General features: G+C 35.9%; 3 protein-coding genes across 5 annotated transcripts; all 3 read left to right on the top strand.

Annotated features, from left to right (window-relative positions):
- Nucleotides 1–131: 131 nt before the first annotated feature.
- sgms2a (sphingomyelin synthase 2a) lies at nucleotides 132–13,710 on the top strand. 3 transcript variants are annotated; one of them, XM_079897559.1, is made up of 7 exons: nucleotides 132–499; nucleotides 1,166–1,236; nucleotides 4,496–5,067; nucleotides 6,229–6,346; nucleotides 6,608–6,761; nucleotides 6,948–7,114; nucleotides 13,367–13,710. In XM_079897559.1, the coding sequence occupies exons 3-7, from the start codon at nucleotides 4,631–4,633 to the stop codon at nucleotides 13,550–13,552; spliced, it is 1,062 nt and encodes a 353-aa protein (XP_079753685.1). In that variant the 5' UTR covers nucleotides 132–499; nucleotides 1,166–1,236; nucleotides 4,496–4,630; the 3' UTR covers nucleotides 13,553–13,710. The 3 variants fall into 3 exon arrangements, with proteins under 3 accessions (XP_079753685.1, XP_079753686.1, XP_079753684.1); XM_079897560.1 differs by lacking the exon at nucleotides 1,166–1,236; XM_079897558.1 differs by lacking the exons at nucleotides 132–499; nucleotides 1,166–1,236 and adding an exon at nucleotides 3,168–3,221 and having other exon boundaries at nucleotides 13,367–13,660.
- Nucleotides 13,711–14,017: 307 nt separating this feature from the next.
- Nucleotides 14,018–22,010, top strand: cyp2u1 (cytochrome P450, family 2, subfamily U, polypeptide 1). Its single transcript, XM_079897546.1, has 5 exons — nucleotides 14,018–15,065; nucleotides 16,822–17,475; nucleotides 17,555–17,716; nucleotides 18,835–19,002; nucleotides 21,075–22,010. The coding sequence occupies exons 1-5, from the start codon at nucleotides 14,627–14,629 to the stop codon at nucleotides 21,251–21,253; spliced, it is 1,602 nt and encodes a 533-aa protein (XP_079753672.1). The 5' UTR covers nucleotides 14,018–14,626; the 3' UTR covers nucleotides 21,254–22,010.
- A 454-nt stretch (nucleotides 22,011–22,464) lies between these two features.
- Nucleotides 22,465–27,060, top strand: hadh (hydroxyacyl-CoA dehydrogenase). The gene is made up of 8 exons (XM_079897785.1): nucleotides 22,465–22,672; nucleotides 24,544–24,672; nucleotides 24,799–24,956; nucleotides 25,526–25,652; nucleotides 25,793–25,882; nucleotides 26,265–26,337; nucleotides 26,433–26,549; nucleotides 26,629–27,060. Exons 1-8 carry the CDS (start codon nucleotides 22,559–22,561, stop codon nucleotides 26,745–26,747), a joined length of 927 nt encoding a protein of 308 aa, XP_079753911.1. The 5' UTR covers nucleotides 22,465–22,558; the 3' UTR covers nucleotides 26,748–27,060.
- The last annotated feature ends 747 nt before the right edge of the window (nucleotides 27,061–27,807 follow it).

The raw sequence follows: 27,807 nt of genomic DNA, 5'->3' as shown, positions 1-27,807 counted from the left end.
TTTTTCAATGTAATCGTGCACAGCATCGTACCGTTGTTGTTTCTATGGTTACCTCCTCACGCCAGCGCAGGTCAGGAGTGTACGCTCCTCACGCCAGCGCATAACATTTTGTAGGCTATACCATTTTGACTTGTAATATTGTAAATAGTCTAGTTTAAAATCTTGCTTTTGTTTTCACTGATGCACTTGGGGAAAAAAACAACGGAAAAGAGTAGACTATAAACTCATACGTAAAAAGAGTACGAGTCGCACTTTCATGTAACGTTAGAATTGAATAAGATGTTTAGCACTATTTGTTTAACGAATCTTACAAAGGTCCAAAATTAACTTTACGTCCTTATTTTTTGCAGCCAAATAGCATTTTCACACAGATTTCTTTGATCTCCTCAAATCAGTCTCGCTTTAAATAAAGAAAAAGTTCGCGGTGAAGTGCGTTGAGCGCGAGAGATGATAAACAAACAAACACTGCAGAGGAAGAGCTCACTAAACATGAAAAAAGGTAATGTTTCTTCTTTAATATGTGAAATGAGTTATATTATAAACCTGACATTTTATGGCATCTAATTTTTTCCTGACATTGCTTTGATATTCGGTTTTGGATTAAAAGAGAAAGGACAGCTGGAATTCTGGTATAATTGCGACCCTTAAAGGGATAGTTCACACAAAAATGAAAAAGTGTCATCATTTACGTTACTCATGTATGAGTTTCTTTCTTCTGCAGAACACAAAAGAAGATATTTTGAAAAATGTTGGTACCAAAAAGTTGATGGGCCCCATTGACTTCAATAGTATTTTTCCATACTGTGGAAGTCAGTGGTGTCTCACAGCTGTTTGGTCTTCCCAAAATACCTTCTTTTGTGTTCAGCAGAAGAAAGACATTCATACAGGTTTGGAATAACTTTGGGGATGAGTAAACAATGACAGAATTGTTATTTTTGGGTGAACTATAAACTTTAATGGAATTTCTATAATCCTGTTTCTAGATCTTTTTGATTATATTCAGAGATAATTTGTAACTTTTCCCGGTTACATAATGTTCAATTGACAGTCCAATTCAATGAACACAATCTAAATTTAGAAACCTGCTGAACATTACAAACATGCACTCTTTGTAGGATGTAATAACTCAGATCATTACATTGCAACCATCCTCTCTCTCATCCAGCTATCAATTCACTTGGGAGAGGCGCAGTGGTTTAAGCCCAGCCAAGAAGGCATCCCATAAACCTTCAAAGGGTGTGTAGTTCATAATTTACATCTGAACATAATTGTATGGTGGTTACACACACATGTTGGTTTCACTATATCAGTGAAGACATCTCAGAGGTGATGATGTCTGTTAAACCAACCCTACATATTTCAAATAGTGAGAACTAGTGCTGTCAAATCGATTTAATCACATCTAACATAAAAGTTTGTAAATATATAATATATAATATATTGATGCGATCTGGGAAAACCCGTCGGATGTCGCGCTGGGCCGTTTTCAGTAAATTCCAAAATAGTTTGAATGTCAGTTTTATTTGTCAATTTTTTTCCCCATTAAATTATTATTCTATAACATCTTTTCTCTTATCTCTGAAAATATCTTGGCAAAATTCCCTTGTTTAGTGCAGAAAAACAGCGATTTATAGTGTCAAGCTGAAAATACTCTCTTTGCGACCATTTTCTCCGGCAGAGGTGAAAAAAAAAAACAATCGCCGTATATCCCATACACCTGTCCGTCTACAAAGATAGTTTACCTTTAAAATAAACCACATACATGTACAGTGAATGTGTATAGTGCGCATTTCGCGCCAATCCTGTTAAAACTATAACGTCACGCAGTTTTATAACAATCGCGAGATGGACAAGAAGCGTCCCGACGGTGACAGTTAATTAAACCTGTTTTTCTCAAAATTCCGTTCCAGAAAATCATAGCGATCGGCCGACTTCAGATAAACATAACTGTTGCTACCAACAAGCTATGATAAAAATAAAAACAGATTTGGAAAGGGCTTGATACCAGCTTCCATATGATATCAAAACCTGTAATAGGTAAAATTTCACCATGTGGTGGGTTTTCCCAGATCGCATCAATATAGCTGACTCGAAATTATTCAACCCCCATTGCAAATCAGGGGCTCGTTTTTCACTAGATTTACATAGCCAAACCTGTAGGCTACACACACCTCCATCAGCTTTAAAACTGACAATTAGTTTGTTTCTACATCAACATCATGTTTTTATTCAAGTCAAAATATCACTGAATCTAAAATATCACAAAACTAAAGACATTGTTAAGGGTCAGAACAGGCACACTGAAAATCATTTGGTGTAGAAACAATTTTTAGTCAGAAATTTCAGCCATAATTACAAAAAAACAGCAAGTTACACTGAATTAAACATGACATTTTGAAGTTGGATTAAAACATGATTTTCTTGTAAAACATGCTCGAATATCATTGTTTTATTTTATTTATTGAATTTTTGCAGTGTAGAAATAACTCATAAGGTGGCAACTGCAGCTTTTAACAATGTAACCCAATGTTAAAATTGAAATGGTAATATCTAAAGGCTGGTTTTCAATCCACATCCAAAACATATTCCAAGAAGCGTAGGTTAGTGTAGTATTCATATGTGCATTTGCATTATTCATGAAGCAGATGCCTTTATGCAAACGACACAGACAACAAGTGTTGAATCCTTCATGTTTCTCAAGCCGCTTAAATTCAGTAAAGTACGCAAGTTCAAAAACACAAGTGCATGAGTGTGCCTGAAAGGGATCATTTAATGAACTCAGAGTCAGCACACTAGAAGAAAAGCCTCTCTCTCTCTCTCTCATCTTTTTAAGTGTGGGGCGGGGTCTCTTCAGCTTTTTCCGTCCTTCCCTTTGATGCTGAATTGAAGCTCCGCGCGAGCTGGGAGGGGGGAAGCTCAACAGGCCTCGGAAACATATCATTACCAATTTGTTTGCGACCGGGCAGTGCTGCTCCCTGGGAGTAAAATACAGCCTTGGTCTGGAGGCAGGAGGCAGGAGTCAGGGCTGGAAATAGCACGCGGAGCCAAGCCATACATTTACTGTCTCTGGGAGCATGTGGAAGAGATTTTCCCCTGCCTGGTCTCCACCACAAGCATCACTATTAGAGCGCAGGGTGGAGACTAGGAAAACATGCCCCTCTGAACATGTAAGTTTGAGAGAGATTGTCAGAGGAGGAGTGTAGAGCTGCGGGAAACAACAGGCAAGTGATTCTAAATGATAGAAATATAGCTATAGGATAAACTCTTAGTTTGTTTTAGGTTTTTTTGCATTCACATAATGTAGTTATGTAGAAGAGTTATTAGATATGATGACGGGTGTTGTTGCTGTGCTGTGGACAAATGTTGCAGATTTATAATAAGAACTCATTTCCAATGCAATTACAATACAGCCTAAATTGATTTGGAGGAAATCGATGCCTTCGCACAATCCATCATTCTTCCTGCGTATTTCCTGAAGCTCTGTTTGTCGTTTATAAATATTGTATGTCTTCGTAATTGTGGTTTTGGAGATGCACTTTGGGGTGTGATGGAGCAGAGATGTTCTCAGACCTGAAAGCTTTCGGATAAATAGAAAAGGTCATTCCTGAAATGCTCTTGTGTCTGGGTTGAGAAGTCCAAGCTGGACTCAGACATGAACACGGATACTTTTAGTCCGTGTGGCTTTTCTCTAGACAGCATTTTGCAGTTGTTTCTGATCTTTCGGCTTTTAAATGATGTGCTTTTGCGATGATGTTTCATACAGTATAGATGAAAGATTTCTAGACTTAAAAAATATTCAAATCAAACCATTCAAACTGTGCATCAACTTTGTGACTGTACAAATTGAGAAAGTATATAAGTAATCATATAATAAAACTTAATATTTAGTGATTTTTAGTGTGTGCGTTGATTTTTTAAACTGCATTTATTTAATCAAAAATACATAAAAAGAGAAATAACATGAAATATTGTTACAACTTAATGTAATTTATTCCTGTGATGTAAAGCTGTATTTTCAGCATCATTACTCCAGTCTTCAGTCTCACATGATCCTTCAGAAATCAGTCTAATATGATGATTTGATGCTCAGGAAACATTTCTTATTATTATCAATGTTGAAAACAGTTTTGCTGCTTAAAATTCATGTGGAAACTGATTTTCTTTTTTGATGAATAGAAAGTTTAAAAGAACAGCATTTATTTGATTCAGAAATCTTGTGTAACATTATAAATGTCTTTATTGTCACTTTTAATCAATTTAATGTGTCCTTGCTGAATAAAAGTATTAATATGTTCTTTTTTTACATACTCTTTTGTTTTATCATGTCGAATGAAGCACATTAGTTTTGCTTTTATGGTAAGTGTGGTATCCCTGTGGTATTCATGGTCAAAAATAGCCATTACATGTTAGATGACGCAACACTTTTAATGTTTCATGTATGTCTACAATGTACTTCTTGTCCGTTTAATGTACTTCTGTTTTCTTTTTTCAAAAGACTGTTCCTGCCACATCATTTGAGAGCTGAAAACAGAGGCCTTTCATTATCACTGCCGAGGAGAGGAACCTTCAGTGCCTTACAGGAGAGCGTCTTGGCAGGAAGTCAGTTGTTAGTGGGTAGTTGTGGGCACTCATGGCATCAGAAGACCACCAAGGAAACAAGGATCCCGCAGACACTTCCAGAACAGATGGAGCTCCATCCCCTGGCACATCTTGCCCCGTCCACAGCCACACCGCTGAAGACGCGAAGCGGAACGGCTTGAGGAAAGGACTGGTCAGACACAGAGACTATGTCAAAATTTCTGTGCCTGAAGGAAAGGTCAACCGATTGCCGTCAGAATGGTGGAAGACGTTCATCGCTTTGTTTTATGCCATTTTGAACCTGGTTTTGACCACGGTTATGATCACGGTGGTTCATGAGAGAGTACCACCCAAGGAGAACAGCCCACCCCTGCCGGATAAGTTCTTTGACTATATAGACCGCGTGCAGTGGGCGTTTACCGTGACTGAGGTCAATGGAATGGTTCTGGTGTCTGTATGGTCCATTCAGTTGCTCTTTCACAGATACAAGTAAGATGCATCACTCAACATTATACTGATGAGGACATTGTAGTCTATTGATCTGCTCTTTTGGATTACTCTGGCATGTAATGGTTTTTTTAGGGTTATGTTTAAGATGATGTAGATCAGGGATAATTAAATGTGAAACTTGAGGACAGTTATGTAAATTAATATCGCATTGAGAAAATCAATTTCATAGATATCATAACCAAGCACTTTCCACAAAAAAAAGGACTTGACACTCTTAAAAAAGTTTTTGTATGGTCAGTAGTAAAAGGACCTTAACCTTCAAAAAATATTTAATTATATAACTAAAGGTAACACTTTATTTTGATGGTCCACTTAAGATATCATACTAACTATAAGTAACTTTGCAACTACATGTCAATTAACACTCATTAGAGTATTAGTAGACTGTTAGTTTAATATCTGCTAACACTTTGTTTTGATGCTCCCCAACAGACATTGTACTTGATCTGGGACTTTATTGGCATTATACATATCGTATATAAAATTACAAATGCCATTTTAAATTCTACTGACTATAAGTAGCCTAGCTTTGCAACTACATGTCAACTCATTCTACTAACCTGAACCCTAACCTAACAGTCCACTACAGTCTACTAATACTCTAATGAATATTAGTTGATATGTAGTTGCAAAGTTACTTTTAGTTGACATTTAAAAATGGTAAAAATGGTAAACCTCATATAAAGTATATAGGAACAAAAATATTATTTAGTTTGGTTACACCTCATTTAGACATTCGTGCGTATATATATACTGTATGTGTGTGTGTGTGTGTGTGTGTGTGTGTGTGTGTAATTCTGTTGACATTTTAAATTCCTTAAATTAACATCTTAAATTTCCTAAAAATGAACATTCCCATAAAAATAAAAATTAGTTTTTGATCTTGATGAATTTTCATAATTATATTTAAAAAAATGGAATTTTCCAAATGAAAAATGGACGTATTTACTTTTGTACCCCCATCCTGCCAAAAAGGGTCCAACTGATGTAAATAATCGGGTTACGATTTTATGGATTGTTCCATTTTTGAATGGGGGAAAGTCATGCAGTAGCACGTAAAATATTACATTAAAAAAAACGTACTAACTAAAATAAAAATCATCTATTCAATGACTTTTTTGTTTTTTCTGTTCCATATAGGGCTATTGTAGGAAGACGATATTTCTTCCTTCTGGGCACATTGTACATGTATAGATGCATAACCATGTACGTCACCACTCTACCCGTGCCTGGCATGCACATGGTCTGCGCCCCAAAGGTAAACGCCAATTTAAAACAGTATCTCAGCTGTTCCTCATTCTCATAATCCCCTCAGGATCTTATACCTGGATATTATAATAGAAGAGAAGGTATTTGGCTTCTTAAATCTGTAATATCCTCTGCCTCCCTCGAGACAAATATCACGGCCTTTACAAAGAGTTCAGACTATGACTTTTCATTTCGAGATTCATGTCAACAAACCACTCATCTTTAAACATTCAGTATCTTCACTCATACTTTCCCCGACCCTTTCATTCAGCTCTACGGAGATTCGCAAGCGAAGCTGCAGCGTGTTCTGCAGTTGCTCTCTGGCGGTGGATTATCAATCACTGGTTCCCATCTGCTGTGTGGAGACTTCCTGTACAGCGGACACACTGTCATTCTCACGCTCACGTACCTCTTCCTCAAGGAGTGTATGTCACTTTCTCAGATGCCAGACTTGATTTTTGACGCACAAACACAATGGCTGTTTGCTAATTACAGACCTAGATTCTGTTTTTAGCCAGTCAGAAGATTTTGAGACACTTTCATTTTTGCATGTTCAGCATTCGCACAGCATCCCGTTATGATTCATTGCTGATTCTCTCTCCTTTTTTTAGATTCTCCTCGTTCTTTCTGGTGGTATCATCTTATGTGTTGGTTAACGGCTGCTGTGGGAGTTGTGTGTATCCTGGTGGCTCATGAACACTACAGCGTGGACGTGGTGGTGGCGTATTTTATCACCACACGACTGTTCTACTGGTATCACACTATGGCTAATCTGCAGGTAAATATATCAGTAATATCAAGTCAACATTTTTATTTCATGGGGTCTAAGTATGTTTTTGTTTAAATGAGTTTTCGTTCACATATATAGCTTGATATGTTTTGTTTTGCGTATTGTTGATTTCTTTGACCTTAGGTTTGCCCTCCAGCCTCATGTAGACAACTGCAAACCCAAAGTAGACAACTGAAACCAAAGGATGCTCGCAGCTCAATTAGTGATTTAGATTCTGGGTGTCATTAAACCTAAGGCACCAAAATGGCACTAAGCCTTTTACTGAAAGTGTTTACATGACTCAGAGTATACTGAGAATATCAAAATCCATTAGGCCGAGCATTTGAGAAATGACTCCCTGATGATGGTAAAGTGCAGCACATTCGATTTGAGCCGATCTCCATCTTTTACACAGGAAAAAATCCTTTCAAACTATCAAAACACATCACACTTGTCCATTCAGTTATGAGCAGAATAGCCTACGTTATCAAAACTGTCATATCTCTGAAATTATATTTGTGAATAAATGTAAATGCTGCGAGAAGTTTATGCAAATGTGATTTGTTGGATCCTGACAGGAGAGATCGGAAACACAATAATGTCTGTGTCCTGATGCTGATTTAGGGCTTCTGTCCTTTAATGATAACTTTGATTTTGATGGAGTTGCTTTGGATCTAAAACATATGAAAGCTTGTTTCTGCCACGGAATATAAAGATAAAGAAGAATAAAGACGTTTTTATCTTTTAGCAATTATGAGTTTTTATCTCACAATTTTGACTTTATTTCTCACAATTTTGAGTTTATAACTCGCAGTTCTGACTTTTTCCTAGCAATTCTTGACTTTTTTTCTCTGAGTTCTGAGTTTATAACTCACAATTGTGACCTTTTCTCGCAACTCTGACTTTATTTCTTGCAATTCTGAGTTTAAAACTCGCAATTTTGAGTTTAAAATTCGCAATTCTGACTTTTTCCTCGCAAATCTGAGTTTAAAACTCGCAAATCTAACTTTTTTCTTGAAATTCAGAGTTTATAACTCGCGATTCTGACTTTATTCTCACAATTCTGTTTAAAATTCGCAATTCTGACTTTTTACTCACAATTCTGACTATAAATCGCAATTCTGTCTTTATTCTCACAATTCTGTCTTTATTCTCACAATTCTGGCTTTATTCTCACAATTCTGGCTTTTTCCTCACAATTCTGAGTTTATGACTCGCAATTCTGACTTTATTCTCACAATTCTGACTTTATAAATCGCAATTCTGTCTTTATTCTCACAATTCTGTCTTTATTCTCACAATTCTGACTTTTTCCTCACAATTCTGAGTTTATGACTCGCAATTCTGACTTTATTCTCACAATTCTGAGTTTATAACTCCCAATTCTGACTTTATAACTCGCAATTCTGACTTTATAACTCGTAATTCTGACTTTATAACTCGAAATTCTGACTTTTTCCTCACAATTCTGAGTTTATAGCTCGCAATTCTGACTTTATAACTCACAATTCTGGCTTTTTCCTCACAATTCTGACTTTATAACTCGCAATTCTGACTTTATTCTCACAATTCTGACTTTATAAATCGCAAATCTGTCTTTATTCTCAGAATTCTGACTTTTTCCTCACAATTCTGAGTTTATGACTCGCAATTCTGACTTTATAACTCGCAATTCTGACTTTATAACTCGAAATTCTGACTTTTTCCTCACAATTCTGAGTTTATAGCTCGCAATTCTGACTTTTTCCTCACAATTCTGACTTTATAACTCGCAATTCTGACTTTATAACTCGCAATTCTGGCTTTTTCCTCACAATTCTGATTTTATAACTCGCAATTTGACTTTATTCTCACAATTCTGACTTTATAACGCGCAATTCTGTCTTTTTCCTCACAATTCTGAGTTTATGACTCACAATTCTAACTTTATAACGCGCAATTCTGTCTTTTTCCTCACAATTCTGAGTTTATGACTCGCAATTCTAACTTTATAACGCGCAATTCTGTCTTTTTCCTCACAATTCTGACTTTATAACTCGCAATTCTGAGTTTATGACTCGCAATTCTGAGTTTATGACTCGCAATTCTGACTTTATAAATCGCAATTCTGACTTTATTCTCACAATTCTGACAATTCTGACTTTATAACTCGCAATTCTGACTTTATTCTCACAATTCTGACTTTATAACTCGCAATTCTGAGTTTATGACTCGCAATTCTGAGTTTATGACTCGCAATTCTGACTTTATAAATCGCAATTCTGACTTTATTCTCACAATTCTGACAATTCTGACTTTATAACTCGCAATTCTGTCTTTTTCCTCACAATTCTGAGTTTATGACTCACAATTCTGACAATTCTGACTTTATTCTCACAATTCTGACTTTATAACTCGCAATTCTGGCTTTTTCCTCACAATTCTGAGTTTATAACTCGCAATTCTGACTTTATTCTCACAATTCTGAGTTTATAACTCGCAATTCTAACTTTATAACGCACAATTCTGTCTTTTTCCTCACAATTCTGAGTTTATGACTCACAATTCTGTCTTTTTCCTCACAATTCTGAGTTTATGACTCGCAATTCTAACTTTATAACGCGCAATTCTGTCTTTTTCCTCACAATTCTGACTTTATAACTCGCAATTCTGAGTTTATGACTCGCAATTCTGACTTTATAACTCGCAATTCTGACTTTATTCTCACAATTCTGACAATTCTGACTTTATAACTCGCAATTCTGACTTTATTCTCACAATTCTGACAATTCTGACTTTATAACTCGCAATTCTGACTTTATTCTCACAATTCTGGCTTTTTCCTCACAATTCTGAGTTTATGACTCGCAATTCTGACTTTTTCCTCACAATTCTGACTTTATAACTCGCAATTCTGACTTTATAAATCGCAATTCTGACTTTATTCTCTCAATTCTGGCTTTTTCCTCACAATTCTGACTTTATAACTCGCAATTCTGACTTTATTCTCACAATTCTGGCTTTTTCCTCACAATTCTGACTTTATAACTCGCAATTCTGACTTTATAACTCACAATTCTGATTTTATAACTCACAATTCCGACTTTATAACTCGCAATTCTGACTTTATAACTCACAATTCTGATTTTATAACTCGCAATTCTGACTTTATTCTCACAATTCTGGCTTTTTCCTCACAATTCTGAGTTTATGACTCGCAATTCTAACTTTATAACGCGCAATTCTGTCTTTTTCCTCACAATTCTGTCTTTTTCCTCACAAATCTGAGTTTATGACTCGCAATTCTAACTTTATAACGCGCAATTCTGGCTTTTTCCTCACAATTCTGACTTTATAAATCGCAATTCTGACTTTATAAATCGCAATTCTGACTTTATTCTCACAATTCTGACTTTATAACTCGCAATTCTGACTTTATAACTCGCAATTCTGGCTTTTTCCTCACAATTCTGACTTTATAACAAGCAATTCTGACTTTATAACTCGCAATTCTGGCTTTTTCCTCACAATTCTGAGTTTATGACTCGCAATTCTGACTTTTTCCTCACAATTCTGGCTTTTTCCTCACAATTCTGAGTTTATGACTCGCAATTCTGACTTTTTCCTCACAATTCTGAGTTTATGACTCGCAATTCTGAGTTTATAACGTGCAATTCGGGCTTTTTCCTCAATTCTGACTTTATAACTCGCAATTCTGTTTTTTTCCTCACAATTCTGACTTTATAACTCGCAATTCTGACTTTATAACTCGCAATTCTGGCTTTTTCCTCACAATTCTGAGTTTATGACTCGCAATTCTGACTTTTTCCTCACAATTCTGAGTTTATGACTCGCAATTCTGAGTTTATAACGTGCAATTCGGGCTTTTTCCTCAATTCTGACTTTATAACTCGCAATTCTGTCTTTTTCCTCAAAATTCTGACTTTATATCTCTCAATTCTGAGTTTATGACTCGCAATTCTGTTTTTTTCCTCACAATTCTGAGTTTATGACTCGCAATTCTGACTTTATAACTCGCAATTCTGACTTTAATCTCACAATTCTTACTTTATAACTCGCAATTCTGACTTTATAAATCGCAATTCTGACTTTATTCTCACAATTCTGACTTTATAACTCGCAATTCTGACTTTATAACTCGCAATTCTGGCTTTTTCCTCACAATTCTGAGTTTATGACTCGCAATTCTGACTTTTTCCTCACAATTCTGACTTTATAACAAGCAATTCTGACTTTATAACTCGCAATTCTGGCTTTTTCCTCACAATTCTGAGTTTATGACTCGCAATTCTGACTTTTTCCCTCACAATTCTGAGTTTATGACTCGCAATTCTGAGTTTATAACGTGCAATTCGGGCTTTTTCCTCAATTCTGATTTTATAACTCGCAATTCTGTCTTTTTCCTCAAAATTCTGAGTTTATATCTCGCAATTCTGAGTTTATGACTCGCAATTCTGTTTTTTTCCTCACAATTCTGAGTTTATGACTCGCAATTCTGACTTTATAACTCGCAATTCTGGCTTTTTCCTCACAATTCTGAGTTTATGACTCGCAATTCTAACTTTATAACGCGCAATTCTGGCTTTTTCCTCACAATTCTGACTTTATAAATCGCAATTCTGACTTTAATCTCACAATTCTTACTTTATAACTCGCAATTCTGACTTTATAAATCGCAATTCTGACTTTATTCTCACAATTCTGACTTTATAACTCGCAATTCTGACTTTATAACTCGCAATTCTGGCTTTTTCCTCACAATTCTGACTTTATAACAAGCAATTCTGACTTTATAACTCGCAATTCTGGCTTTTTCCTCACAATTCTGAGTTTATGACTCGCAATTCTGACTTTTTCCTCACAATTCTGGCTTTTTCCTCACAATTCTGAGTTTATGACTCGCAATTCTGACTTTTTCCTCACAATTCTGAGTTTATGACTCGCAATTCTGAGTTTATAACGTGCAATTCGGGCTTTTTCCTCAATTCTGACTTTATAACTCGCAATTCTGTTTTTTTCCTCACAATTCTGACTTTATAACTCGCAATTCTGACTTTATAACTCGCAATTCTGGCTTTTTCCTCACAATTCTGAGTTTATGACTCGCAATTCTGACTTTTTCCTCACAATTCTGAGTTTATGACTCGCAATTCTGAGTTTATAACGTGCAATTCGGGCTTTTTCCTCAATTCTGACTTTATAACTCGCAATTCTGTCTTTTTCCTCAAAATTCTGACTTTATATCTCTCAATTCTGAGTTTATGACTCGCAATTCTGTTTTTTTCCTCACAATTCTGAGTTTATGACTCGCAATTCTGACTTTATAACTCGCAATTCTGACTTTATAAATCGCAATTCTGACTTTATTCTCACAATTCTGACTTTATAACTCGCAATTCTGACTTTATAACTCGCAATTCTGGCTTTTTCCTCACAATTCTGAGTTTATGACTCGCAATTCTGACTTTTTCCTCACAATTCTGACTTTATAACAAGCAATTCTGACTTTATAACTCGCAATTCTGGCTTTTTCCTCACAATTCTGAGTTTATGACTCGCAATTCTGACTTTTTCCCTCACAATTCTGAGTTTATGACTCGCAATTCTGAGTTTATAACGTGCAATTCGGGCTTTTTCCTCAATTCTGATTTTATAACTCGCAATTCTGTCTTTTTCCTCAAAATTCTGAGTTTATATCTCGCAATTCTGAGTTTATGACTCGCAATTCTGTTTTTTTCCTCACAATTCTGAGTTTATGACTCGCAATTCTGAGTTTATAACGTGCAATTCGGGCTTTTTCCTCAATTCTGAGTTTATATCTTGCAATTCTGAGTTTATGACTCGCAATTCTGTTTTTTTCCTCACAATTCTGAGTTTATAACGCGCATTTCAGGCTTTTTCCTCACAATTCTGAGTTTAAAATGCGCAATTCGGGCTTTTACCTCACAATTCTGCGTTTTTAACTTGCAGTTCTAACATTTTATGAGATAAAAAGTTGCAATTACCTTCTTTTTTTGTGGTGGAAACAAGCTTTCATAAAAAATTACATTTTACCAACCAACTTTACCCAAACTGCTTTTTTCATGAAAATTAAATCCTTTCAATTTAAATTAGTTATTTTATCCTTGACATAGCCACTTTTGATTTTAGAAAACCATGAACATGTATAAAATGTTCTTTCTATTGTTTCTATAATTTGTATATATCCTTAGTATGACATTAATTATTATAATAGAAATAATATTTTGCTGTTTTCATCAGACTTTAAAGTGTTCTCCGAACAACTACCTCACTCACACCTGGTGGAACCCCGTGTTTAACTTCTTCGAGAGGAACGTCCAGACCCAAGTGCCCTGTTCTTTCTGCTGGCCGATCACATGGCCCCCTGCCTGCCTGAAGAACCCCTGTAAGAAATATTCAATGGTGCAGAGCAGCCGAGAGGAGTGATGTGCTTCGACCACCACGTGGAAATGCTTTGTTTTTGGCTTGTGGCTATCTCAGTGTTTACACCATACCAAAGACCAAAGACTGTTCGGCTATTGTTTATAATTACATCTCATTTAACAAAGAGCCAAACAGCTCATGATGACCAAAAATTGTAAAACTTAATAATATTTGAAAAGTTTTTTTTTTTTTTTTTTTAACATTAATTTATATTCCTTCATTGTGGCTATTTAAATAAGCACTTTTGTAAGTATTTTAAATGGCCTACTGGACGTGTTATGGTTGTAAAATGATGGATTTTTGGGAAATCTCTATCAAAACAAGTCTATCAGTTTGTGCATGCTTCTTAGTTGTCATATTTTCCTCTTGATTTTTTTTTCTCACCTTGTATTTAATTGTTATTTAAAACAGGTTTGTCATAATGTTGACAAACAGGTTTGTCAGTTTAAACTGGGTTTTATTAATTTTATACGCTATTTTATATTTTAAATGCATGCATTCAATTTTAGTTTAGTTTATTTTATGCTTATTTTCTATGTCTTAAAAACATAAAGACCTACAAAAATAAATGGTCTACATTTACACCTGGTGTACTTCTTGTTGCATAAAATTCTCATTACATATATAATTACATGTCTTTTCATTTTTAAGTTTTACTGTTATTGTAGATGCTCTACAGAACATCTATATATATAATCCTTTATATATATAAAGGAGTCAGTATATGTTATACAGTATATTATATACAATATGTATATTGTTTTCCTTGACAAAAGAAGTGAAACCCCATAATAAGGGATTATCTTCTCTTGTGAAACTTCTGTCTGCTTCCTCTATTGGATAGTGACCTTAGTTGAACCCACCCATTCGTTCTCGTCATCGGTTGATTCACCAATCAGCTCTCAGCATGCACCTCTCAGCCAATGGGAAACACAAAAACACGCAACCCATGCTGCAGCTCCAAGAACACAGTCAGGAAGAAAATGTGTTTGATCAGCAGCAGCAGATAAGACGTATTGATCTGGAAGAGCTATGCGTCTGTTTTAGGAGTCAGTGGATCTGAAAAGCGAGCGAGTCATGGACGCTTCCCCGGGTCTGCTGTGGCAGTATGTGTTCTCGCCTGCAAACCTTGTGGGTTTCACTGCGTTCGTGCTTGTTTTCTATGTACTGCAACAGTACCGGAATCATCACAGATACGCGAACATCCCTCCAGGTCCAAAGCCATGGCCCATCGTGGGCAACTTCGGGGGCTTCTTAGTGCCTTCATTTATTTTAAAACGATTTGCAAAGAATCGGGAAGAGTTTGCAAAGACGGTCTCAAATCCGCTATCACCTCAGGCTGGACTTATCGAGATGTCCAAACTGTATGGAAACATATTCAGCATTTTTGTTGGGCCTCAGCTCATGGTCGTGCTGACGGGATATGACGCTGTCCGGGACGCGATGTTAAACTATCCGGAGGTGTTCTCTGACAGACCACATATACCGCTCGTTACTATTATCACCAAGAGGAAAGGTAAGATAACCAGTCGTAGTTAATGATTGCTGCATGCCATGATAATAGATCAGTAGATTAGAGGCTCTTTAGAGCAGAACAGAACAGAACAGAATAGAATAGAATAGAATAGAATAGAATAATATGAATAGAACAGTAGAAGAGACTGTCTCAGAAATGAACAGAACAAAAAACAGTGCAGAATAATAGAGCAGAGTATGACAGACTGGAGCAGAATAGAATAGAATTTAGAATGAACAGAACAGCAGAAGAGACTGACATATAATAGAACGGAATAAAACAAGGCAGAATGTAATCGAATATAACAGAGTGTGATAGACTGCAGCAGAATAGAATGATTTAGAATTTAACAGAATAGAACAGTAGAAGTGACAGACAGAATAGAAAAGAACAGAATAAAACAGGGCAAAATAGAATAGAACAGAGTATAATAGACTAGAGCAGTAGAAGAGATTGACAAATAATAGAATAGAACAGAATAAAATGGATCAGAATTGAACAGAATAGAATGGTATTAGAGACTGACACCAGAAAGAATAGAACATAATAAAACATGGTAGAATAGAATAGATCAGTAGAGAAGACTGGAGTAGAATAGAATAGAATTATATAATTCTGCAAAACAGAATAGAACTGAACAGGACAAGCGGGAAATGAACAACATAAAACAATAAATTAGAATAGAATTATGTAAAACAGAATAAGAAAAAAATAGCAGAATAGAATAGAACAAAGATGAAGAAAATATAATTTCTGGGCCAGAATAGAATATATCTGTAGAGTAAACTGGAGCAGAATAGAACATAATAATATAATTCTGTAGAACAGAATAGAACTGAACAGGACAAGCGAGAAAGAAACAACATTAAACAATACAGTAGAATAGAATTAAACAAAACAGAATAGTTCACAATAGAATAGAACAGCACAGAATAGGAAAAAATAGCAGAATAGAATAGAACAAAGATGAAGAAAATATCAAATCTGGGCCTGAATAGAATAGATCAGTAGAGTAGATTGGAGCAGAATAGAACATAATGATATAATTCTGTAAAACATAAAAGAACTCAACAGGACAAGCGAGAAATGAACAACATAAAACAATAAAGTAGAATAGAATTTAACAAAACAGAGTAGGTAACAATAGAATAGAACAGAATAGAACAAAGATGAAGAAAATATAAAATCTGGGCCTTAATAGAATAGATCAATAGAGTAGACTGGAGCAGAATAGAACATAATGATATAATTCTGTAAAACATAATAGAACTGAACAGGACAAGCGAGAAATGAACAACATAAAACAATAAAGTAAACAAAACAGACTAGGTCACAATACAATAGAACAGAACAGAACAGAAAAAATAGCAGAATGGAATAGAACAAAGAAGAAGAAAATATCATTTCTGGGCTTGAATAGAATTGATCAGTAGAGTAGACTGGAGCAGAGTAGAACTGAACAGGACAAGCGAGAAATGAACAACATATTAGTAGAATAGAATTAAACAAAAAAGAATAGGTCACAGTAGAATAGAATAGAACAGAATAGGAAAAAATAGCAGAATAGAATAGAACAAAGAACCTGGACCTAGTTTCAGAAATCCAATTCAATGTACTTTATATAATAACAAAATTGGTCACCCTATTGGGGATCATAAAATATATATATTTTTAAAAATAGTTCCTAAAAAAAACAATCGCGTTTCGATATGAAAAAGCAAAGCTTTGTATGTTTGAAGTGGATGTCGTTTCGCAGGGATTGTGTTTGCGCCCTATGGCCCTCTGTGGCGGACGAACCGTAAGTTCTGTCACAGTTCTCTGCGCAGCTTCGGCTTCGGGAAGCTGAGTCTGGAGCCGTGCATCAGCGAAGGCCTGACCATGATCAAAACAGAACTGCGGGACCTCATCGAGAACGCGGGGCCGTCAGGAATCGACCTCACTCCTCTCATCAGCAATGCAGTCTCCAACGTCATCTCCTCCCTGAGTCTGGGCCAGCGTTTCCATCACCAGGACCAGGAGTTCCGGACCATGCTGGATCTCATGTCTCACGGGCTGGAGATCAGCGTCAACACCTCCATCCTGCTGATCAACGTGTTCCCCTGGCTCTACTACCTGCCCTGGGGCGTTTTCAAGGAGCTGCGGCGCGCCGAGGTCGACATCACCGCCTTCCTGAAGAAAATCATTGCGAGGCACAGGGCCACGCTGGATCCGGACAATCCCAGGGATTTCATAGATATGTATCTGGTGGAGATGCTGGCGAAGCAAAGGGAAGAGAGTTCAGAAGAGTGCTTGTTCTCAGAAGACGATCTCTTCTACATCATTGGGGACCTCTTCATCGCTGGCACTGATACCACCACAAATAGCGTTCTGTGGAGTATTCTCTATATGGCCTTGCATCCTGATGTCCAAGGTAAGGGTGATGTCATTTACAAACATCTAAAGGTACTTTGGCTGATAATATACGAGCTCTTTGTCTGGTGACCCCTCAGAGAGAGTTCAGCAGGAGATTGATGGCGTGGTGGGATCCGAGAGAGTCCCGTCTCTGACCGATAAGGGCAGTTTGCCGTACACAGAAGCCACCATTATGGAGGTGCAGAGGATGACTGTAGTGGTTCCTCTGTCAATACCCCACATGGCCTCCGAAACCACTGGTGAGTTTTGGTCTTTGGCAGAAAAATACAGGAAGTGAGGCAAATCTGAGATTATATTTCATCCTGAAACCAAAAAGGAAGAAATAAGAAATTAGATCCTGCAATAAGAAAATTAAGCTGATTTCTAGCAGCAGAAAAATTATACACAACACCAAGAATGATTGGCTATTGCCGTAATGCAAAACAAATGATAAAAATAATAAACATCATAACCGTATTGCAAAAACAATAGTTAGTGATACATTACTCATGTAGTACTTGCTATTGCTAGTATTATTATTCATTTTTTATTTACATTTCTTTCATTTACATAGACTCAAAAGTAATATATATATATATATATATATATATATATATATATATATATATATATATATATATATACACACACAGTATGTGTTGAAAAGAAATGCATATATATACATTTTATTTCTACACTATTATATATATATATATATATATATATACACACATATATATAATAGTTTATAAATAAAATGTATGTATATGCATTTCTTTATATATATATATATATATATATATATATATATATATATATACATACACACATATATATATATAGTAGTGTATAAATAATATGTATGTATATGTATTTCTTTTTTTTTAACACACACATTTTTTAAATATATATGTATATGTATATACATATGTGTGTGTATATATATATATATATATATATATATATATATATATATATATATATATATATATATTTAAAAAAAATTAAAATCATATATTAAAATCATATATATATATTTAATTTATCATTTGATTTGAGGTGAAATGTGACCTGTTTATGATTATGATTCACCCAAGAATTTTCTATATTTTATATACAGTGCCCAGCTAAAGGTATTTGGACTTTTTCTGTTTTGTTTTTTGTATATGTTTGTCTAAAGTAAATTATTAATGAATAAAACTAAACCAGGTCAACTAGAACTGATAATAGTCAACCTTAACCTTTAAAATCTGTATTTTTTTATATCAGATCCAAAGGTTGTACAAATATTATCACTGTACAAATACTTTCAGAAGACACATAAAAAGTTAATACGTTTTTTTCAATAAAATTTTCAGCGAAATTTGTCTCTTCCCAGAGTTCCGAGGGTACACTATTCCTAAAGGAACAGTGATCATCCCAAACCTCTGGTCAGTGCACAGGGATCCTACTGTGTGGGAAAATCCTGATGACTTCAATCCAGCCCGATTTCTGGATGAAGAGGGCAAGCTTCTCAGGAAAGATTGTTTTATTCCATTTGGAATAGGTATGTTTTCCAATGACAAAATGTAGCCTAAAAAAACAGTAATATTTAGCGTTTAAAGTGCTCCTATTATGGTTTTACATAGTGTGTAATATGTTTGTGAATGTAAAAGGTCTGCAAAGTGTAGGATAAATGGAGTTATTGTCTCCCCAAAAGAATCGATTCTGAACTCAATCTTGTAATTATATTTTCATCCCTTCTATTTCCCCCACTCTTTCTACCTTTTCTGATTTTCTTTCTCCGATTGTATTGCATATAAATGTCTCCCTTTAGTCTCATTATCCCAATACTGTTGCCACTTTTGAATCACTTTCTCTTTTATTACTGATTTTATTTCTCTTATACTATGTGGTAGTTCAATTTCTACCATTTCGTCATCTGCTTGCTTGGCTAATTTATCTGCTTCTTCATTCCCTTTAATTCCCACATGGGCTGGAACCCACATAATATGTGCTTCTATCCTACCTTGTTTTAACGCAAAGAGATTTTGGAGGATTTCCATTAACCCTAAACCAAACCCTCATCCTAATCCTAACCCTATAGTAAGTACATGTAGTTAATTATTACTCAGTACTTAAATGTATAATTACACTGTAATACTGACACCTTAAAATAAAGTGTAACCAATAGCCCTTACATGAGAGGTCTAAAATTACTTGGATCCTTCCCTGGTTTCCTTATTGGCAATACCAGTGCTTCTTTCCAACTTTGTGGTAGTACCCCCATTTCCCAAATTTGAATATAGAACTCTAACATTACGTTCAACGATTCCTCGCTTAAAGGAGAACTCCGGTCAATTTTAACATTGAGCTCATTTTTTTGTACATTTGGAGTGCTGTCAATACAGAGAACAACGACAAAAATCGGTGTTGCCTACACCGAGTTATTCTATTTTTAAAAATTGCACCCTGTTGACTTCAATGGGGCAAGTACTAAACCTGCTTTTAGCCTCTTAACATCCTTGATGTGTCATTACAAGTGCACAGAAAATGTGAGTGATTCCTTCTGAGTGAACACGAGTGAGTCTGACTGCAGTAGATGTGAAAGAAATGTATAAAAATGATGTTATTTAAGCCAGCGCAAATACCTTTGTTTACATCCTGTTTTTCGGTTGAAGTCCAAAGTAGTCGATTGCAGAGTTCACACGCATAGGTTTAATACCTATGATCACGCGCGTGAACTCTGCAATCGACTACTTTGGACTTTGCGCTGGCTTTGCGCTGGCTTAAATAACATCATTTTTATACATATCTTTCACATCTACTGCAGTCAGACTCACTCGTGTTCACTCAGAAGGAATCACTCACATTTTCTGTGCACTTGTAATGACACATCAAGGATGTTAAGAGGCTAAAAGCAGGTTTAGTACTTGCCCCATTGAAGTCAACAGGGTGCAATTTTTAAAAATAGAATAACTCGGTGTAGGCAACACCGATTTTTGTTGTTGTTCTCTGTATTGACAGCACTCCAAATGTACAAAAAAATGAGCTCAATGGTAAAATTGACCGGAGTTCTCCTTTAACTGCTTAATCATATAATAGCTGATTTCATCTTGACCAGGAGTAGTTTCTCTGCTCGTTTTAGTTCTGTCATTCCAAATGGGACATCCATTGTATTATCTCTTTCTTCTCTTTTTTCCAGTTGATGAGGATGTTCTTTTAATATCCCCTCCCTTTTTTTTCTTAAATTCTTCAGTCAGACCAACACAGCTCTGATGATGGTTGCAGTTTAAATACTCTCCTTCCCCTCCCATCATCCAATCACAGCAGGGCATTGATTATTGGATCAGGTGGAAACGATTTCTCCTACGAAGAGAGACAGGGAGAGAGAGAGAAACAGAGCACAGCTTGGGCACACACAAACAAAACCTTCCGACTCTGGACGTAACAACAGCGCTTTTAGTCGTTTTCGTGGTTCACATTTTGACAACGCTGTCGACTCGTCTGTACGCGAAAAATGCTAAGGAAAAAAAGTTTCCGTTTTTAGTACATCGTTGTCGTGTAAACGCACCCTAAGTTACCAACTGCTCTTATGATGAGGACTATGTTTAAACAAGTCGTTTCTGTATGCCACAGGTCGCAGGGTGTGCATGGGAGAGCAGCTGGCTAAGATGGAGATGTTTCTGATGTTCACCAGCCTAATGCAGGCCTTCACATTCAGGCTTCCTGAGGGGAAATCTGCTCCCTCCATGCATGGACGCTTCGGCCTGACTCTGGCTCCATGCCCATTTACTGTCTGTGTTAAAGCACGCTGAGCAGGCATCATTGGGAAGCAAATTGCACTGGTGGGCCGTGTTGACCAGGCTACTAAGTAAGGGCTTTGTAGTTGTATGATGAAGCAAAAGGTTTGATATTATTTTTGTAAAATTTGCCTGAACAATTTCAAGAAATAAGAACAAATACCTAAGTATTATATCAGCATATTTCATTATTGCATTTGTTTTAAAATATTCATTTCTTAATTTAATCAAACTGAAATGCATTATTTTTCAAAATGATTACTGGGTTACTGTACTGTACTACAAGACTGTTATTATTATTTCATTGAATTATTGTCGAAAATGATTTAAAACATTTGATTTCATTGTTAAATGTTATAGTAAAAACAAAACATTTATTTGATGTAGGCCAGAAAATAGGTCCTTAGAATTTTTTTTTATTTTTTTTTAACTAATACTTGCTAATTTATTTAATTTGTTCACTAACAATGGACAAAGGGACAATGGACAGTGGACCTCTTTTTAAAAGTCATAAACATTTCCAGGATAGAGTCATTTCCACCACATCTTAGAGATGATGTATCGGCTCTGATGTCATTGTGTGGTGGAAATAAAAAAAAAAAATTGGAATAAAATGGCCAGCTTTGTCTTGCTATGGCTAATTTCAGAGCTAATTGCACGTCCTATATATAAACAGTATTTTCACACTTTTTATATAACGTGACATAAAAATACTGATTGATTGGAAATGATGCACAATAAAATATTCTGCTGAAAAGCAACATTTGCCTTGTATTTTATCATATTTCATCACTGACTACTAAACAAAATCTGATTCAGTCCTTTAATTTGCCTCTTGAAATATGAGCTAAATCTGACTGGTTTTAAAATGGCCAAAACATAACACTGTTGCCTCCTATTTTTTTTTATAAAACGTTACATTTTTGGTGTTTAATAACTTTTATTATATTTTTATAATAAATTTTAAGTTTTAAATAAAATATAAACTTAATATTTGATATATATAAACTTATACTACTATATACTATAGTACTATAGTATAGTATATACTATAGTATATACTATAGTTTAGTATATAAACTATATTTAATATATAAACTTATATAATAAATTTTATAAGTTTTACAAGAACTTTAAACACATTGTCAAAGAGTTTTATATTATAACAGCAAATCAACAGGTCATACTCAATATTATATGTGAAAAACCCATTGCGCGAGGCGAGGAGGAAACCACGTGATCAGTTCAACCTTGCTTCAGTTCTCGAGCACGCGCAGAGAAGCTTGTCTGTCGGTCAGTGTCATTAACGAAACAGCCGCCATGGCATTCATCACTCGCCAGTACATTAGGAGTCTCTCATCTTCTGCAGCGCTACATGCAATTAAACATGTCACGGTTATCGGAGGAGGACTGATGGGTGCTGGCATTGCACAGGTAACGACAGAGAAATATCATCACTGCATTCATTTGCAAAGAGTTAGTGTAGCCATCCAGGCTACAAGCTAAGTGCGATATATCACACAGTTAATAAAGAAGAAGATTGTTCTTTATAGTTTCAAGCTGCATGTAGTTGCAATGCGGTGATCAGGATGGGTGGCAATAAATCGTGGCCAATTTGTTGCAAACTTCTCCCACCATGTTGCGACTGTCTCTAACTTACTTCTAGAGTGACCTTTCACCCACTTCTGCATATAGTTAAGGTTAATGCTTAACCATGTATTCCTTCCTATCGATTTTGTTATAGCATATACATGAATTATATATATATATATATATATATATATATATATATATGTGTATGTGTGTGTGTGTGTGTGTGTGTGTGTGTGTGTATGTGTGTGTGTGTGTTTATAAGGATATTGAAATTGCTTGAAATAAATAGCTTAAAGGGATAGTTCACCCTAAATTTAAAATTCTGTCATTATTTACTCACCCTCAAGTCGTTCTAAACCTGTATGACTTTGTTTTTTTCAGTAACCCATTGTGTGGGCATACTCTCATGAGTCCGAACTTATTCTGAATTAGTAATTATTTATGATTGCTAAAAAAGTATGTTCTATATTAGGGATTTTAACGATTAATCGACGATCGATTAATAGTCGATAATACATTTAACTTATCGATCATGGATTAAACAGGTTCATGCACTTGCGTTGCTTCATAAAATTGAGGTGAAACCACTGGAGTCGCATGGATTACTTTAATGATGTCTTTTTTACTATCTTTCTGGGGCTTGAAAGTGGTAGTTGCGTAGACTGTCAATGGAGGAACAGAAAGCTCTCAGATTTCATTAAAAAGGTCTTCATTTGTGTTCCGAAGATGAGCGAAAGTCTTACGGGTTTTTATGGAAGCTTGTTTCCGCCACAGAATAAAACATTTTAAGAGATAATTGCGACTTTTTATCTCACAATTGCGAGTTTACATCTCGCAATTCTGACTTTATTTCTCAGAATTTCGAGATATAAAGTCAGAATTGCGTGAAATAAAGTCGCAATTGCATGTTATAAAGTCAGAATTGCGAGATATAAAGTCAGAATTGCGTGAAATAAAGTCGCAATTGCGCGTTATAAAGTCAGAATTGCGAGATATAATTCAGAATTGCGTGAAATAAAGTCGCAATTGCGTCTTATAAAGTCAGAATTCTGACTTTTTTTCTCGCAATTGCGACTTTATATCACGCAATTCTGACTTTATAACACGCAATTCTGACTTTATAATATGCAATTGGGAGATAAAGTCAGAATTGCGAGATCAACTATTCTGAGGTAAAAAAACAAGTCCGTCTTTTTTCCCCCTTAGAATTGGACTTTATATCTCACAATTGTAAGTTTATATCTCACAATTCTGAGAAAATATGTCAGAATTGCGAGATATAAACTCGCAATTGCGTGTTATAAAGTCAGAATTGCGTGATACAAAGTCGCAATTGCGAGAAAAAAAGTCAGAATTCTGACTTTATAACACGCAATTGTGCCTTTATTTCACGCAATTCTGACTTTATAACACGCAATTGCGACTTTATATCTCGCAATTCTGACTTTATAACACGCAATTGCGACTTTATATCTCGCAATTCTGACTTTATAACACGCAATTGCGACTTTATTTCACGCAATTCTGACTTTGTATCTCAAAATTCTGAGAAATAAAGTCAGAATTTGCTAGATGTAAACTCGCAATTGTGAGATAAAAAGTCGCAATTATCATTTAAATTTTTTTATTTTGTGGCGGAAACAAGCTTCCATAGGTTTTGAACGACATGGGGGTGAGTAAATAATGACAGAATTGTCCCTTTAATGTTTCAGGTTGCTGCATCCACAGGACATTCAGTGGTGTTAGTGGACACATCTGAGGACATACTGAAGAAGTCTGCAAAGGGCATTGAGGCTAGTCTGAAGAGAGTGGCGAAGAAGAAGTTTGCAGAAAAACCTGAGGTTAGTTTGACAGCGCCGACATGAACTAAAGTCTCAAAGTTGTTGATTTCATGTGGGGCTTAATGGCTGATGTTGCTCTATTCCTCATTAAATCACGGAAAGATAACTGTGGCTCACATTCTCTAGGATGGAGAAGCATTCGTTCAGAAAGTCCTGAAGAATGTCTCCACAAGCGCAGACGCAGCGTCTGTAGTTCGGGGCACTGATCTTGTGGTGGAGGCTATTGTGGAAAACCTCAAAGTCAAACAAGATCTGTTTGGAGCTCTGGACAAAGTGGCCCCCGAGTAAGAAAAAAATGTATTTTTCAATTTCTCAGGAAACAATATACAACAGAGCTAAGCGTCCAACGGGGTTGTAACCACTAGATGGCGCAAAGACTCATGCAATCGTAGGCAGCAACACAAAATCAATTCTGTAAAGATGATCCATTTTTTTTTATGTTATGGATTTATGCAGCAAATGAGAATAGTTTCGAGACTGATATTTTGATACAAAAAATACTCTTGTTCAAGGTAATTAAATCAACAGTTTTGCAATATCTGAAGAATATGGAAAATATGGTATTTGGGGTATAAACTTGACAAACATAATAAACAGTTGGCTGACTTTTCCATTTGTTGACATGATATTGTTAGATTTAAATGGTCAATTTATGGTAAATTCACCTGATTTATAATAAAACCATCAAATTTAAATATATGCTAATCATAGCATAAAATATCATATTGTTGCTACCATAAAGCTATATTAAATGATTATGGGCTGTCCTTTGAGCACTATAAGAAGCTTTTTAATTTTTTTCCTGTAGTTTTAAAATGAACAAATTGCAATGACTAATATGTATTCTCCTCAGACACACCATCTTCGCGAGCAACACGTCGTCCCTGCAGATCGCAGACATCGCCAGCTCCACGGCCAGATTAGATCGCTTTGGCGGACTGCATTTCTTCAACCCCGTCCCAATGATGAAGTTGGTGGAGGTTTGGATTGAAATTACAATTCACTCACTGCACAACCATCCGCATTCGTACAAATGTCAAATTCTGTTCAAGATATTGAATTGAATATCTTAAACATGAGTTGGTTCATTCTCTTGACTTGACTAGCTGTCTTATCTCAGGTGATTAAAGCTCCAGCAACAAGCCAACAGACTTTTGACGCTCTCCTTGAGTTCAGCAAAGCTTTGGGGAAGCATCCCGTCTCGTGCAAAGTAAGCATTCTGTAATCTTCTATTACAGTCATGTGAAAAAGAAAGGACACCCTTTTGAATTCTATGGTTTTACGTATCAGGACATAATCATGTTGTAATATATCATGAATTCAAAAGGGTGTACTTTCTTTTTCACATGACTATATACACTCACCGGCCACTTTAGCTACACTTTGTTAGTACCGAGGTGAGTTGGACCCACTTCTGCCTTCAGAACTGCTTTAATTCTTTGTCTCACTCATCAGACCAGGCAACATTTTTTCAATCTTCTATACTCTAATTTTGGTGAGACTATGCAAATTGTAGCCTCAGTTTCCCGTTGTGGTTCGAGATTTGAAGATTTGAAAAAGTCCCTCAGCTTCCGCTTGATGTCTCCTCTCAGGACACTCCAGGTTTCATAGTGAATCGTCTGCTGGTTCCTTACATGATGGAGGCCGTTCGGCTACACGAGAGAGGTACGTGTGTGAAGCAGTCAAGGGCGATGAACGGATACCAAAACATATTTTGGTGCGGGGTTTCTTTTCTTCATAATGCTTCATATGTTTCTCAGGTCACGGCTCCAAGGAAGACATTGATGTGGCGATGAGGCTTGGGGCTGGTTATCCTATGGGTCCGTTTGAGCTTCTGGACTATGTTGGATTGGACACTTCAAAGTTTATTATTGACGGTGAGCATTTTTAATTGACTGTACCCAGTTTTAATGTAATAGTATCGTGTTGAGGATTTCTAATTCTGTGTTTGTGTAGGTTGGCATGCGATGGACCCCGATAACCCCCTGTTTGGCACCAGTCCCCTGCTCAACAAACTGGTGTCAGAGGGAAAGTTAGGCAAGAAAACTGGCGAGGGATTCTACAAATACAAGTAACAAGTGAAGATTACCAGCCTTTCATCTTATGAACCGACAAAAAATGTCCAGTCAACGAAATGCACTGGACTAAGCCGCTAGTCCTCAAAAGACTGTTTATGAATTGCACCAATGTTAATGTATATAGTCAGGAATGAAACCTAATTAGTGATCAGATGCACCAGTTTTCCCAGGGAAGTCCTGTATGAAATTGTGGATCAGATCAATAGGGACATGAAATGTTTATAAGACAGCAATGTCTTCCTCTACATCTAGTGCCTTGCTATGATTCTATGAACTTTGAATGTGTCGCATTAAAAGGTTTGAAAATGTTTCAATGTGTTTTTTAATTATTCATTGCCATATACACATCAATTGATATTAGCAGGAAGACAAGCTTTTATAGTCGTCGTTATTGTCAATCATTATTGGAGAAATTATGTTGTGAGGTAAACTTCGTAGTACAACATTCAGCCACTAGAGGTCGTTGTTTCATCATTACTGAGTTCACTCTCAACAATAGATCTTAAAGGGACAGTTCACCCAAAAATGAAAATAGTCATAATTTACTCGCCCTCAAGTTGTTCCAAACCTGTATGAGTTTATCTCTTTGCTGAACACAAAAGAAGATATTTTGAAGAACGATTGAAACCAAACAGTTGTTGGGCACCATTGACTTCCATAGTATTTTTTTTTCTACTATGGAAGTCAATGGTGCCCAACAACTGTTTGGTTACCGACATTCTTCAAAATAACTTCTTTTGTGTTCAGCAGAAGAAAGAAACTCATATAGGTTTGGAACAACTTGAGGGCGAGTAAATGATGGCAGAATTTTTATTTTTGGGTGAACTGTCCCTTTAACTAAAGTGTTATTTGATGTAAATGCGCTCCCTGCACATAAATCTGGTCTTCCAAAAAGCAAATATCAATGAATTCACAAAATTACATGTACATTGGCCTTAAAAACTATATGGACACTCCGCTCACACTTAAAAATGTATAAATAGAATATTAAACCAGGTAAAATTCATGTTAAAGACTATTCAAGCAAAAAAAATGCAGATTTTAATGTCCAAATACA

The sequence above is a fragment of the Squalius cephalus genome (genome assembly GCF_949319135.1).
Source record: "Squalius cephalus genome assembly, chromosome: 2".
In the NCBI taxonomy this organism is placed as follows: Eukaryota; Metazoa; Chordata; class Actinopteri; order Cypriniformes; family Leuciscidae; genus Squalius; species Squalius cephalus.
This window is presented reverse-complemented; position numbering and strand designations above follow the sequence as displayed.